We start from the raw sequence: 12,847 nt of genomic DNA, 5'->3' as shown, positions 1-12,847 counted from the left end.
TTTTCTCTCTTGTGTGATTTCCTACTGTATAGTGTGTTGATCAATGGACTGAGAAGTTAGCATTAAGTATTTTTGAATCCAGTTGTTAAATATTTAATTTGAAATTGAAGGGTAGATGATGCAATTCTGTATTCAGTTCAGTGTCCGAACCCACTGCAGTTCATGTTTGTGTGAAGCACTGTAAGGGATTGGTCATCATTTCTACATTGGGTAAAATTTGACTCTTTCCTTCAACATCAAAAGTATTCAAATTAGCGAGTTTCTATAAAGTTTTCTTATATAGAAACTTTTTTTTTCCTGCTTTCCTGGGGCTTTTGGAACACTAGGAAACACCTGAAGTATGAATGCTATGTTTGTTAAATACGTTTCACATTTACAAATGATTGATTTGTTTTAATCCATTCTAGCACACAGTAGTTGCACGTGTTTCTGAGTCTCATAGGCAATGTGTATTGATGGTTACAAAAACAAAGAGGAGCAAGAAAGTGTTCGAGTGCACTAGCGTTTTGTATGTCACTAAAGATTGCGGGTGCAAAGTTGATCATATGTATACAAAGCCTCTATTACCCCAAAACTTCTGAAAATAGTGTTGAAGTTCCATTTTGCCAAATTTCTAAGATGTCTTCGTTTTAGATGCTGGTGACTGCATTAAGTCTGGGTGCCGGGTTTTCGCAGGAGGAGTTGTTGGCTTGATTTAAATTGCCTGTGCTACAGATGGGTTGTGCAATCGCCACCCAGTCCAGCATCCTGTCCCAGCAGGCACCTTTTCTTGTTTATCCCAGATTACAGTCTGTCCGATCTAGTATTTTCAGTGTAATATTATAACAACAGTAATAATTATGAATTTGAATAAGGATGTAAGATTAAAATTCAGTTTAGTTTAGTTTTTATTTGCCTTACAGATAAAAGCATACAAATTCTAGCGTTTCCTAGCTTTTCATTGCAACCATAATACTAGGGGCTTTGTTTAATTTAAGAAGAAAGTAAAAAAATGGGGTTTGTTTTGTTGTTGTTTTTTCTTTATCACATGAATCTAGGGGCTGATGGTTTCAGAATAAACCCGCAGCTGTTGTGAGGCTTGCAGTAAGATCATAAGAGCTGGCAACGCTACTGAGTTTGTTTTGTTTCAGCCAAAGTCCGGCTCAGAAATCTGGAAGGGATATCCCCAGGAAATAACACCTTGAGTTCCCACACCGCCTTCCTTGCCCGTTTGTAAAACTGCAGGATAAATCTTCCTAACACGAGGTTCTGCTTAACCCACTGAGGCTTTTTTGTTCGTCTTCTGATCTCTTCCCCTCCTCTTCCTCTCCCCTCTGTTTAAAACCTGTTATCTCTGTACCGGAAAACACGCCTGCCGGGAGCATCGGCACCGCCGAATTTCAAACCCTTGTCACCGAGCACAGTTTCTGCAGCTTTTGAAGACGAGCAGAGCTTTTACTCGGGTTTTTTTGTTCTCCCTTTCTTACTTATCTTCCCTCTTCTTAAAAATCTCTCGCCCGTATCTGCAGGAAGCCGGGAGCTGTGCTGTGTCGGTGCAGGCTTTCCTCTCCCTCTTTCTGCCGCTCGCTGGCTCGGGGCCATCCTATCTGCTCCCCCGCGAGACGAAAAGAGATTCAGCAGGCGAGTACAGTACAGCTTCTCCTTCGCCAGGGACAAGTCTACTTGGGTGATGCTGAGAGGTTTAAAAAACACTACCTGTTGTCTTTTTTAACGTGCCAAATGGTCAGGATGTGATGCCGCAGTTTGATCAATCTTACCAGCTCCCAGATTGAGCAGGCCATGGCCTGACAATATTTTGGAGGCTTTGCTTCTCCTCTCACCCTGTTTGGGGTTGGCATCCTTCTTTGAGCCACCTTTCTGTGGATGAAGGGCCGGCTGGTAAGTCTGTCCTTTCTTGAAGCCAGCGATTTCCCTTCTGGGCTGACCTCCATGGAACAGAAGACTGCAGCAGAAGAAGCAGGGACCGGAGCTGGAGGACTTCTTCCAGGCTTTTTCAGTGGGACACAGCATGATTGTGCTGAGGGTGGAGCAAGTGAATGCTGTCAACCTTATCGGTTAGTCTCTGCTTTTTTAACCAAGCAAGATACTTTCTTCTGCAAAAGTTGGGCTTGGAGATTTTGCCAATGAAATTTTCAGTTCACTGGTTCTTTTACATATTTTGATGGGAAGCTGTTGAAAGGGGAGGATGAGAAAGAACTGACCCAGGATGGTTAAGCCTCATAAGAAGACAGATTTCCCTTGCTGCTGGCAAACTGCAGCAAACTGAATTTTTGTGCTGAATGGAAGCAGATTTTCAGACTTCTTGTATGCTGGACTTTCTATGTACATTTTTGTTAATAAATCTTCAGTAAATATTTGCATATCTGGTTTTATCTCCTAGTAGACCAGCTTGGGTATGCATTTGTATACAGTTACTGCAGAAATTCCTAATCTGTACAAAATAAGCGTCTTTCACAACCAGGGAGTACAAAATACATGACTGCAAAGCTTTTTTTTTTTTTTTCTGGAAGAAAGTGTGTTTTTATCATCTCTCAATAAAACCCAGGGATTGCAGTGAGATGTGCAGGAGAGTCACAAATGGTTAACCTCAGTGTACGAAGGCAAACGAGCAGGAGCATCTGCGTGCCCTTGGAAGTGATTGCCTGAACAACAGAAATAGCAGTGTGCAAACAAGTTAATGCTTGTGGATACCCATTTGTCCTCTCTGCTGCAGTCCATCAGTGCTGGGATGCAGCAGTGTATGAAAGGGGAGATTTGAACGAGTCAGTAGATCGAAACATCCGCTACCTCTCTGCTTAATTTTGTGCAATGTAGGTAACTGCTACTAAAAATGAGAGCTTGGAGTTGTTTGTAGTTGGCTGAATGTGAGAAAGATCTTGGTTTTTCAAAAGGTTTAAAGCCCTTTGTAGAGTGTAACATGGATAGGCAGCTTGAATACGGAAAGAAATCGCTCTCTTTGTAAGCAGAAGTGATTATTTGATCCGTCTGGGCCGTGTGAAGGTAGCAGATTGCAGGAGGGTTGGGCGCGCTCACGGTGTTGCAGGGGACTGTGCTTGCCTGTCATCTCGCTCCAGATTTTGAAGCTTTTGAAGTCGCTGAGGGTCCTTTAAGGCTCGAGTCGTGCAGGCTGCTTTGTGGGTGCTGATTTGAAGATGCTTGTAAGTGTACTTGAAGCTGATGAGAAAGCGGAGCAGACTCATCGCGCTCGGTTCTTTAATCCGGCTGATGGTGTCCCCATGAGTGGGTGAATATGGTTTTGTGCTGACTGCCTCATTGTACTCTGAGAATGGCCCTGAATACAGTAGTTTCTCATATATGACAGCTGAAAAGAAAAATACTCCAGACAGAAATGGCTGTGTTTCCTTGATAAAGGAAGGTCATTTCTTTAGCCACTTGTAATGGCTCAGTTGACTTCAGTGCCTCCATGGATTTATCCTAATCACCACCAAAAATTGAATGCTGCCTTCTGTTTCTCTATGGAAATATTGATTCTGTTTAAACCAAGAGTAATTCTGCTGAAGTCAATTGAGTTACATGGTGGTGAGTGGTGGAAGACGTAGGTTCACTTTGTCTGAATTTCCTTGCAGATTGAGCCCCAACTGAGTCACAGGAGGGGGCGGGTGGTTGTGCCGGGGCAGAGCAGGGACAGCCGCTGCCACCACCGACATCTGCACAGGTTTCTCTGCCGCGTGATGAAGCATCCGGCCGTTTCCCCACCCTGCTCTGCCCGTTCCTGTTGCCACTCATGGTATCGTTTGCTTGTTACGACTTTGCTTTCTAAATTGCTTGGCTTCCCAGAGAGGTAGCCCTGTGGTTTGCTAGGTGGGCACTTGCCCCATTAGAAAGGTTTGCTACTTTTAAAGTAAGAAACCAGTCAGCAAAGATGCTGAAATCTATGTGTAATTTTACCTGGTCGATAGTATACATTTGCTGTATATATATCTTCTTGAATTCCTAATTGTTTGCATGCAATCATAGCTCTGTCCTTTCTAGGGAAATCTGTAGCTGTGCTGCAGAGGGACATCTTGGGGGTGCCTGGTGTGTCAGGGGCTGGTCTCCGCGATGGGGAAGGGACATGCTCGCAGCTGGGGCTGGCTGGCTCTTGGTAAATGCATCCCTAGTGAAAGGAAAACAGAGACATTTCTATTTCTTATATCCCTGAGCAGGTCAGCGTAAGCCCCTGTTCCCGTAACATTCCTGCTCGGCTCCACATCTCTCCCAGGGGATGTGGCGCTTGGGAGGGTGCTGTGTGAACCGCTCTGTCCCGGGACAGTTAAAACAGATTTTGGGTTTCCTGAATCAGTTCTGATTCAAAATGAAATCTGTAAACCTGAAACTTTAGATGAACACCTCGATAAGATAAATGTTTCCTCACCCTTAAAGCAGCAACAACACAGCCTCTGTGGACCTTGGTGAGACCCGAAGAATTACTGCTTTGAGTGGCAAGCCTGTGCAAAATCAGGGTTTGACATTCGAAAAGAGATGGCTAGATAGAAATTTCTGTTGAATACATGTAACTGCTGAGTTATTTTTTCATTCTGATCTGCAACAACATCCTTTTTACCTTTCCTTCCTTTTGATTCATAAAAAAAAAACTCCGTGATACTGCTGCAGAAGGACAGCTGTCTCACAATACTGAGAACATCTTGCACAGAAGCAGTTTCACAGAGCAAGCTAAATTCATTTCAGGAGTGAAAAAAATTGCTACAATTTGATGGCTGTTGGGTGTTTGTGAAGCAGCGCGCTGGTTTTGGTGTAGAAGTTGTAGTATCTGTATCATGGTAATCCTCATTCCTTCTAACTTGTCCCTCTGCAGTTCTGTCTTTCAAGTGTCTGTTTTGCTGGAACAGCTGCTGTGGTGATCTTCACCTGCAATAAATTCCATTTTGAAAAGCAATTGGTGTGCCTTTTGCTGCTAGTCTCTCCTAGTCTGGGGAAAAAAACCAAGCAGATCCCTAGCTGAGAAGGACCTTGTGAAATAAAGCTTGTGGCTGGCATTAACTCTAAATCACATTAATTTTCAAGACCAAGAAGCGTGCGTGTGTATTTGTCTGTCTCGCCCTGGAGCCGGTGCTCTGTTTTGCTCGGGCCGTTGATTAGATGACTGTCCGGAGTGAAGAACAGCGTGCGTGTCCTGCAATGCAGCATCCCTCCTTGCCTGCAGATTAACCTGCGCTTGTTTTATTGCAGAGAGGAAGCCAGGGAACCGGACTCCTGGAGCACCTTGTCTCACACCGTGCACTCCGGCGACTACAGTGTGAAGCACCACCGCGGGCTCGATGTTTACATGCTGACGGCTGAAGCCAAGGAAGGGGTAGCGGCCAGCTTGGAGAGTGACATTCGGCACCTTCAGATGCACATGCAGAGCCACCAGCACATGGTAAGGAAAAGGCTGAGATGGTGAAAGAAAAGTGGAGCTGGCTGATTGCTGCCTCACAAGCAGCCTGGCACCTGGGGAGGACTTCCCCATGTAGGCACCCTTCGGGAATGAATTTACCTCAGCGTTTTCTCTGGATGTCATTAGCAAACATCCAGGTGGACACCTGCCTATTTTCTTCTCGTTTGAGCACAGGGAGATCTGATAAAGCTGTACTAGGCAGCAGATTTTCTCTCTCAGAAAAGAAGCAGGTTTGGGGCTGTGCAATGCTGGCGCTGCTTGGCCTCGTGGGCTCTCTGTGCTCCCACCTCTTGCCTTCTCCATTAGTTTGGGACCCATTCGCATGGGCAGGGAAACCTCGCTGGAGGTGGACTGTCCCTCCAGGGTGTCTGGCAGCCATCAGGCAGCATAAGGGAGGCTCCGGAGCGGGGCTGGGTCTGTGAGGGCTGTGCACAGTGGGTGCATCTCTGTTCAGATGGAAAGCTCAGGGCCAGAGATGAGACTGAGGGGAAAGTCTCTGGGGCAGGTGATGGAGAAAAGAGCTGTTCCCTTAGCACCTTGGTGTAGGATTCGGAGGATGAGCCTGCCCTGGCCACATGGGGTGTGTGTCCATAGTGGTCGCCTCACTGTGCTCCTCTTGGACCCCATGGCGGCTGGACCGCAGGAGCCATGGGGCTTTGGAAAGGCTTCCTCTCGCTGCTTTAAAATAGGGACTCAGTTGGGACAGGAAGGTGAAGCAGTGGCACGCTTCTGTGCCACTTCTCAGAAACACCCACACGTCTTGCGCAGCTGGCATCACTTGTGGGTGTTCCTTCATCAGCTCACACATCCGCCGTTACGGAGGTGTGGGATCTAAATAACAGGATATTTTTGTTCCTTTAACTAAGGAAGGGGAGAGTCGTCGTCTGCAGGTAGTGGGTTGGGGGGATGTTCAGAGCTGTGGGCCACCCTGAGCTGTTTTCACCCTTCCCTGGGCGCCTGAGATGTTAATTACTCCCGATCTCAACAGGAACTGGTGGCATAAGTGGCAAACCCAGGCTAACAGTGACATCGCTTCCCCTTTCCATCAAAAGACACTAAAGCACGGCTGGCATATCCAGCTCGCTTCTTGTTTGCTTGCGCGAATGCCAGATGGGTACATTTTGCCTGACAATGAAATCAGAAGAGGCTATGTTTAGACTTTTTCTTTCCAGCACTGTTTCACTTCACATCTAATCTGATTTGAATTTGGAAAGCAGCCCTGTAATTATTTCATTTAGGTTCATTTCGGGTCAGTTAAAAGCCAGTTGGCTTTCTTTGGAGACAGCTCTATTTTTCAGGCTATCGGCAGAGTGACTTCACTGTAAGGATGCTGGGGCTGCCGCGGCCCCTCCTTTTGAAAAACTTGCTTGTTCCCAAGCCAGCGTCACTGTTGTCTGTGTCTGTCCGTCCTGGTTATGTTGTCTGTGTCTGTCCATCCTGGCTGGGAACCAGCAGCACAGTCTCTGTGCTCTGCTGCGGGGTTACAGCTGCCAGACGGCCAGCACGCCGTTTGATCCGGTTTGTTTGCCCTTGCAAAAAATAGCTGTAGCCTGCGGGTACCGCTGCACGCAGAGCCCTGCATCCCATCCCTGGTGCTACGCGATGGGTGGAGATGCCATGCTGCCTGCCTCCGATGCTAACCTGTCTTTAGGTGCCTTAAAAACAGGGAGCTCTGGCATAGGTGACGGCATATATGGGAGCTGGGTAGCAGGATTATTTTAAATAGGAAATTCATGGCAAACACCAGAAGTATGTTTAGTGGTCAGTAATTCAGTGGCAGTGCTCATCATTTGCAAACCTTGGAGTGTGGAGAGACAAGTAAACACAATATCCTCAACATATCACTGGTGATTTTAGCCACCATTTGTATATGCAATACTCAGAAGTTCCATGTGAGGCATCAATTATCATATTGGCTGTTTTAATATTCAGGGAGAAAAGGGGTTTTTAAACTGACATTTTTGGTATGAAATTCTATTTCTCTGAGAACTAGAGTCTTAAACAAAATTTGCAGGGACCTGTGTGTATTTTTACAAATAAATGCAAAAAATAACAGGTTTGAAATAAATCATTAGTTTGGTATTTGTGGAGAGTCACAGGCACTTATTGAGAAACCAGCTTGATCTCCAAAAGCAAAACCCCGAGCCTGCCACAGAAAATCAAGGGAGCTCTGCGGGATGTAGACTGAAGGACTGAGGGCACTCGTTAATTTAACAAGTCACTTTTTCTAAGATGTGAACATTGATATGCAGCAAAGAGAATAAAAAAGAAGATATTGAAACAGACGGTTCTTTTTAAGTAAAGGTTTGGATGTATCAAACTACAAAAGCTTGGGGGTTCCTTGACAAAGCAGATGCTCTGGAAGGAAAATGCAGATTAGAGAGGAACTGAGTACATCGCTACTGTTCCACAATAATGCGCATATTAATTTTAATAGTATGTCATCATTTTCAAATTTTTATTTCCATTTAGGAAGTAAATTTCAGATATTTAATTATGCATGCAATTCCCAGGAATAGATTAGATGATTAGTTCAGTCCTAGGAGTAGGAGACAAGTGGTAGTGTTTGGACATCATCAGCCAATTCCCGCATCTGAAGTAGCATTTCCATCAATATAGAGAAAATTGAGCAATGCTGATGAGAAGTGGGGAGTGCCATCGGGCAGGGATCTGAAGTTGCTCTTAAGCATCATTTGCTCAAGCCCTTTGGGACTAGACTGGTGTATATTTGCATTATTTGGTAGATTGGATTCTGCTGTTTACTGATCTTGAATTTAAGTGTGCTCAAGAACTATGGCTACAGCTGCTTGAAGGACAATTACAAAGATTACAACTCTTCTCAGTGGTGGCAGATGGTGTAAGAAGGGGGTAGAGGGACAACCTGCAGCTTCAGGGGCTTCAGGCTGGCTGTTAGGAAAAAAACTCCTTCGTGGGAGGGTGGGGTGGCACGGGAACAGATTGCCAGAGAGGTGGTACGTACTTTGTCATCAGAGGTTATGGGGACTTAGCAGGACAAAGTCATGGCTGACCTGATGTCACATTGGTGATAGTCCAGCTTCAGGCAAGAGGTTGGACTCAATGACCTCCAGATGCTCTTTCCAAGCAACATTTTTGTCATTCTAATAATTTCAGTATTACTGTGTAACAAAACCAACATGTAAAATACCCACTGTAGTATGTTTGTAACTCTCTCCCGAGGGACACCAGGTAGAGGTACAGAGGGAGCAGGAATCGCATCGAATAGGATTATGTAGATATAGATCTTATAGATAGTGGAGACAGTGTAAATGTGTGACAAAGCAAAGTAATTTTTTTTTTTTTGTCTTGTTACAGAGTTTAAGGCAGCAGACAGAGCCTGTACTGGGAGATTCTGGAGACAGCTGTGCTAAAGGAGCAGAGCCAGATGGTCACCCAGCCACTACCTCTCAGAGCCTGGAAGAAATGGCAAGAGAAGGAAGGCAGGAAAGTCCATCTGATCTTGTTCACCTGGACAACGGGCAGCTCTCAGACCAAACCCACCAGGAGGAGAAATGCAACAGCAGGAGTTTGGGAGCTTTTAATGATGCGCCAAATGACTTGCTGAGCCTGGGGGATGCAAAGAGCCCAGAGTGCTTCTGTGAAAGTAAAAATACAGTGACGTTGAGTAAAAAGGAAGAGGAGGGGCCAACCTCTGCTGAAGGCTCTGGAACTATATCAGATGAGAAGGACTGCACAGTGAGCTTGTGTGCAAGTGTAAACGGTGCCGTAAATCTTCCATCCTGTGGAAATACAAATGAGGAAGCTGGAATGACATCTGCTGGAGTTGGTTTGGATCAAGCCGGCTTGTGCAGTAAAGATAGTCCCCGTCAGGAAGCACAAGCTGCCAAGGAGCGTGCAGCTGACAGTACTGTTACTGTGGTTGAAACTACAGGCGAAGCCCCAGCTTCCTTGGAGGGTGTGGATGTGGCTATGGGCCAAACTGAATGCAGGAACTGTACAGGGGCGGCTGAGAGAGCTGCGGGCCAGCAGCAGGTAGAGGATGGGATGGCTGAGGCCGGTGAAAGGAGGACTGCAAACCTAGAAGAGCAATCGCCAGCTAAGGAAGAGTCAGCCAGTGCTGCTCAGCCCTTACTCAGTGGTTTTAATGGCACTGAGCATGCAGATGGGGAGGATGCAAATGCGGGAGTGGTACCGGCATGTGACGGTATGAATGCAGACGGTGGCACTGGTGATATCTCTGTTGACCTTTGCAAGACTGGCAATAACAAAGAGACTGGAGTGGACTCACGCACTGAGCAGGTAAACAGTGGCTTCTTGGAAAGCCAAGACAATGCCTGTGTTGCAGCGAGGCAGGATGTCACTGTGAGCGCGAGGGCAACGTTGCCAGCAGTAAACGGGGTGAAGGTTCCCACCTGTGCATCAGAACCTGGTCCTGGTTTGGAAATGCATGGCAGCGGTAAGAGTGGAGAGCGAGGAGGGCAAGTGGAAGCAGGTCCCACAGATGGGAAATCCCGCTCTCCCTCACTGGAAGGCAGTGTGGAAACTGATGACCCTGATGCCAAACCTGAAGACGATGATGTTGGCGGATCTAATCAAAGCAGTGCAGAACCTGTGTGTTGCCAGGAGAGCGGTAAGATCACTGAACGTGCGGCTGAAGCAATGGAGGGTAGCGAAGCCCATGAAGAGGAGCCAGTAGGAACTGATACCAGCAGCAGCGGAGATGGAGGAAGCGTAGATTCTGCAGACGGAGGTCAGGAAGTTGCTGGCTGTCGCCCTTCTGCTGATCAAACTGTCGTTAAAGATGAAATGGGCGACAGCTTCAAACCGGACGCTGCTCAAGAGAGCAAACATGCGCCTGCATTGCTCCCTCCAGAGGATGCAAGCCCATGCCTGGCAGAAAAAGAGCCTGCACAAACAGAAGCAGAGATAGCAGAAAGTGCTTTGGAGCAGGAGGGGCTGAGCGGTGAGATGAAATCACTCTCTCCCCTGCCTAGAGGAGAGGGACCTGCTGTGAGTCAGGAGGGAGATGCTGCAGTGGCACCTCCCGGGCAGGAGGCAGCTCTGCAAGGTAATGACCCTGGATTAGCTCCGTGTGCCAAGGGTGCAGACTGTGCGGAGGATAATTTAATAGGCACACCCTCTGTAATTCAAAATGAAGAATCTAAACAAAACCAGGAAGCGGTGGCGGCAGCAGCGGCAGGCTCGGCGGAGCTCTGCCGGCAGTGCGGCGGGGAGCATGGCAGCGTAGCTGCCGGAGCTGGCTGGCCTGGGGACCATGCGGGGGACGAGGGCTCTCCGGAGCAGAGCCTCTCGCAGCAGGCTGAAGGAGGCAAAGCTGAGCCTGAGGCTTGTGCAAGTGGCAGAGAGCAGGTTTTGTCGGAGGAACTTCTTGCTGCTGTTGTGAAATCCTCAACCTGCAGTCAAGGAGGGCGTGTGGCAGGCAGCAGTGATGTGGATGCTGGGCTGAAAGGGACAGTCCCTGCCGAAGAAGCGTGCAAGACAGGGGCAGAGGGTGCAGAAGGCGGCACCATGCACGGACCTTCATCAACAGGCGAGTCACTGGGTGCGGAGAGCGACCCTTGTCCAGGTGGGGGGCTGAACCAAGAACAGGATTCCAGTCAAATCCAGCAGGAAATCTCCCCACGCAGCAGCACGCCCGAATTAAAGGCTGCTTCAGAAACGGGAGCCCCGAGTGATGCCTGTGAGGATAAGGAAGTGTTAAGGCCGGTGACAATAACCCCCGCCACGGCGTACCCGGAAGAGCAGGAGGACACGGAAAGCGTGCTTCCCCGGGCAGCGCTTCAGCCCATCGCAGAAGAGCCCACGTGTGACAGCGACTCCAGCACGGACACCGTTTGTCTGGCCGGTGAGAGCAATGCTGGTCCCAACGCGAAAGCAGCTCAGGGGGAGGTCGTGGCTGAGCCCAATGGAAGGCAAAGCCGAGCTGTACCCGAATCGCCCTTCTCGCCATGTTCGTGCCGTTTACATGCTGTTGAGTCACTGGAAAATGCGGGAGTAAAGAGTGTGGTTTCGGCAGATGATGGCTTCTCTCTGGATAAAGTTCCTAAAATGGTAAAAAGTTTTGATGCGGTGGTTTTTGCAGCAGAGACACCTTGTTCCCCTGAATTAGCAGCCGCAGAAAAAGAGGGGCTTGAGTCCCAGGCTGCAGTGGATGTGGGAGCAGGCCTTAATGGAGAAATGGATTTAAGTTCCTCGACAAAGAGGAGGAATGTCAGCCCAGCAGTGCAACGAGTTGAGCCTGTTACAGGTAGGAAAAATCAGTTGGTTTCCTACTTTTTAGTTTTTTCTTTGTAGCTGTGCCTCTAGTGTCTCATCAGCAAAGGAAGGGAAATAGGAGCAGGAGGCCTGCCTTGCAGAGGAAGCATAGGTGTTTGGGGCTTTTCTTCTGAGAAAGAAGAAATCTGAAGTTACATATTAAAACTTTCAGTGCACATGCATGTTGCTTGGCTGGCACTAGAGGTAAGTTCAGGACATCATCTCCTATGAATTTGTGCAGAAGAATTTCTAGCACGTGAATCCTCCCCGGAGAAGGAATGAATGGGAGGGAGCTAATTTGGATTAGTGTATCTTCAAGTTATATGCTTTCATGTGGGCACAAGGGTTTATTTGCTTACTGCTATTCCTTCACTTCTCCCCTTTATTGTTGCTGACGTGGAGTCAGAGGGTACAGTGGGGCTCTCTTGCATTTTCTTTGCTCGTCTACTTGAAACAGCTGCCAGTGTCCTTCTGAACTGCGCAAAGCCACTTCCTAATTGGCGGTATTAGGTCATTTAAAAAAGCCAGCAAGCCCTACCCCCACCGCCTTTTCCGGGCTGCAAAGCTTTTTTGTCGGGCAGAGCAGCCGGTGGTGTTTTCCAGTTCATTTAAGCAGTACTGGAACTCAGATGATGAGTTTTGCTTGCTGCCATCGGCTGGGAAGTGGGACCGGCGTTCCCCGCGGATGAATGGTGATAGGGGAGAGAGGTGGGACTTGGGGGACAGCGTAGACGTCTGGTGCCTGTGCGACAGGAGCTAATAGAAAACGTCACCAGGTAACTCCAAAAAGGGAAATAAAGGGATAAATTGAATGAAAGAGAAATGGGTTTGTTGCTCCAGCCTGGAATTAAATCATAGGTGAATTTTCTACTAAAGCATGGAGCTAATCTGATCTTTATATTCCACCTGTTCAGGCAGCTGTTAAATAGAAGCAGCTGAACTTTTTCAGTTGCCATTTTTTTCCTTTGCTATGAAAAAATGATACAGTGCCTCTTGCTTTCCCAGCACCGAACAAACAAACAAACAAACAAAACATTTAAATGATTAAAAAAAAATCTGCCATGATATAAATCATAAAGTTGTAAAGCTATAAAGCTATTTCACTGCTTTAGTGCTGGGAGCTGTTTCTTCAGTCTAAACGCAGAATGGGGTGATGGCAGAGGATTTGTTCTGGTATGTGATAGCAGAATAACT

General features: G+C 47.3%; 1 protein-coding gene across 5 annotated transcripts in view; it reads left to right on the top strand.

Annotated features, from left to right (window-relative positions):
* AKAP13 (A-kinase anchoring protein 13) overlaps positions 1-12,847 on the top strand; it is a 205,397-nt gene that overhangs the window by 91,094 nt on the left and 101,456 nt on the right. For all 5 annotated transcript variants that reach the window (XM_082321821.1, XM_082321824.1, XM_082321823.1 and 2 more), the window contains exons 7-8: positions 5,191-5,380; positions 8,732-11,645. In XM_082321821.1, coding sequence (XP_082177947.1) covers positions 5,191-5,380; positions 8,732-11,645 — 3,104 coding nt within the window. The remainder of the gene's footprint in view (positions 1-5,190; positions 5,381-8,731; positions 11,646-12,847) is intronic.

Source organism: Platalea leucorodia (genome assembly GCF_965183815.1).
Source record: "Platalea leucorodia genome assembly, chromosome: 9".
In the NCBI taxonomy this organism is placed as follows: Eukaryota; Metazoa; Chordata; class Aves; order Pelecaniformes; family Threskiornithidae; genus Platalea; species Platalea leucorodia.
Note: the sequence above shows the minus strand (reverse complement) of the source record. Positions and strands in the feature narration are given on the sequence as shown.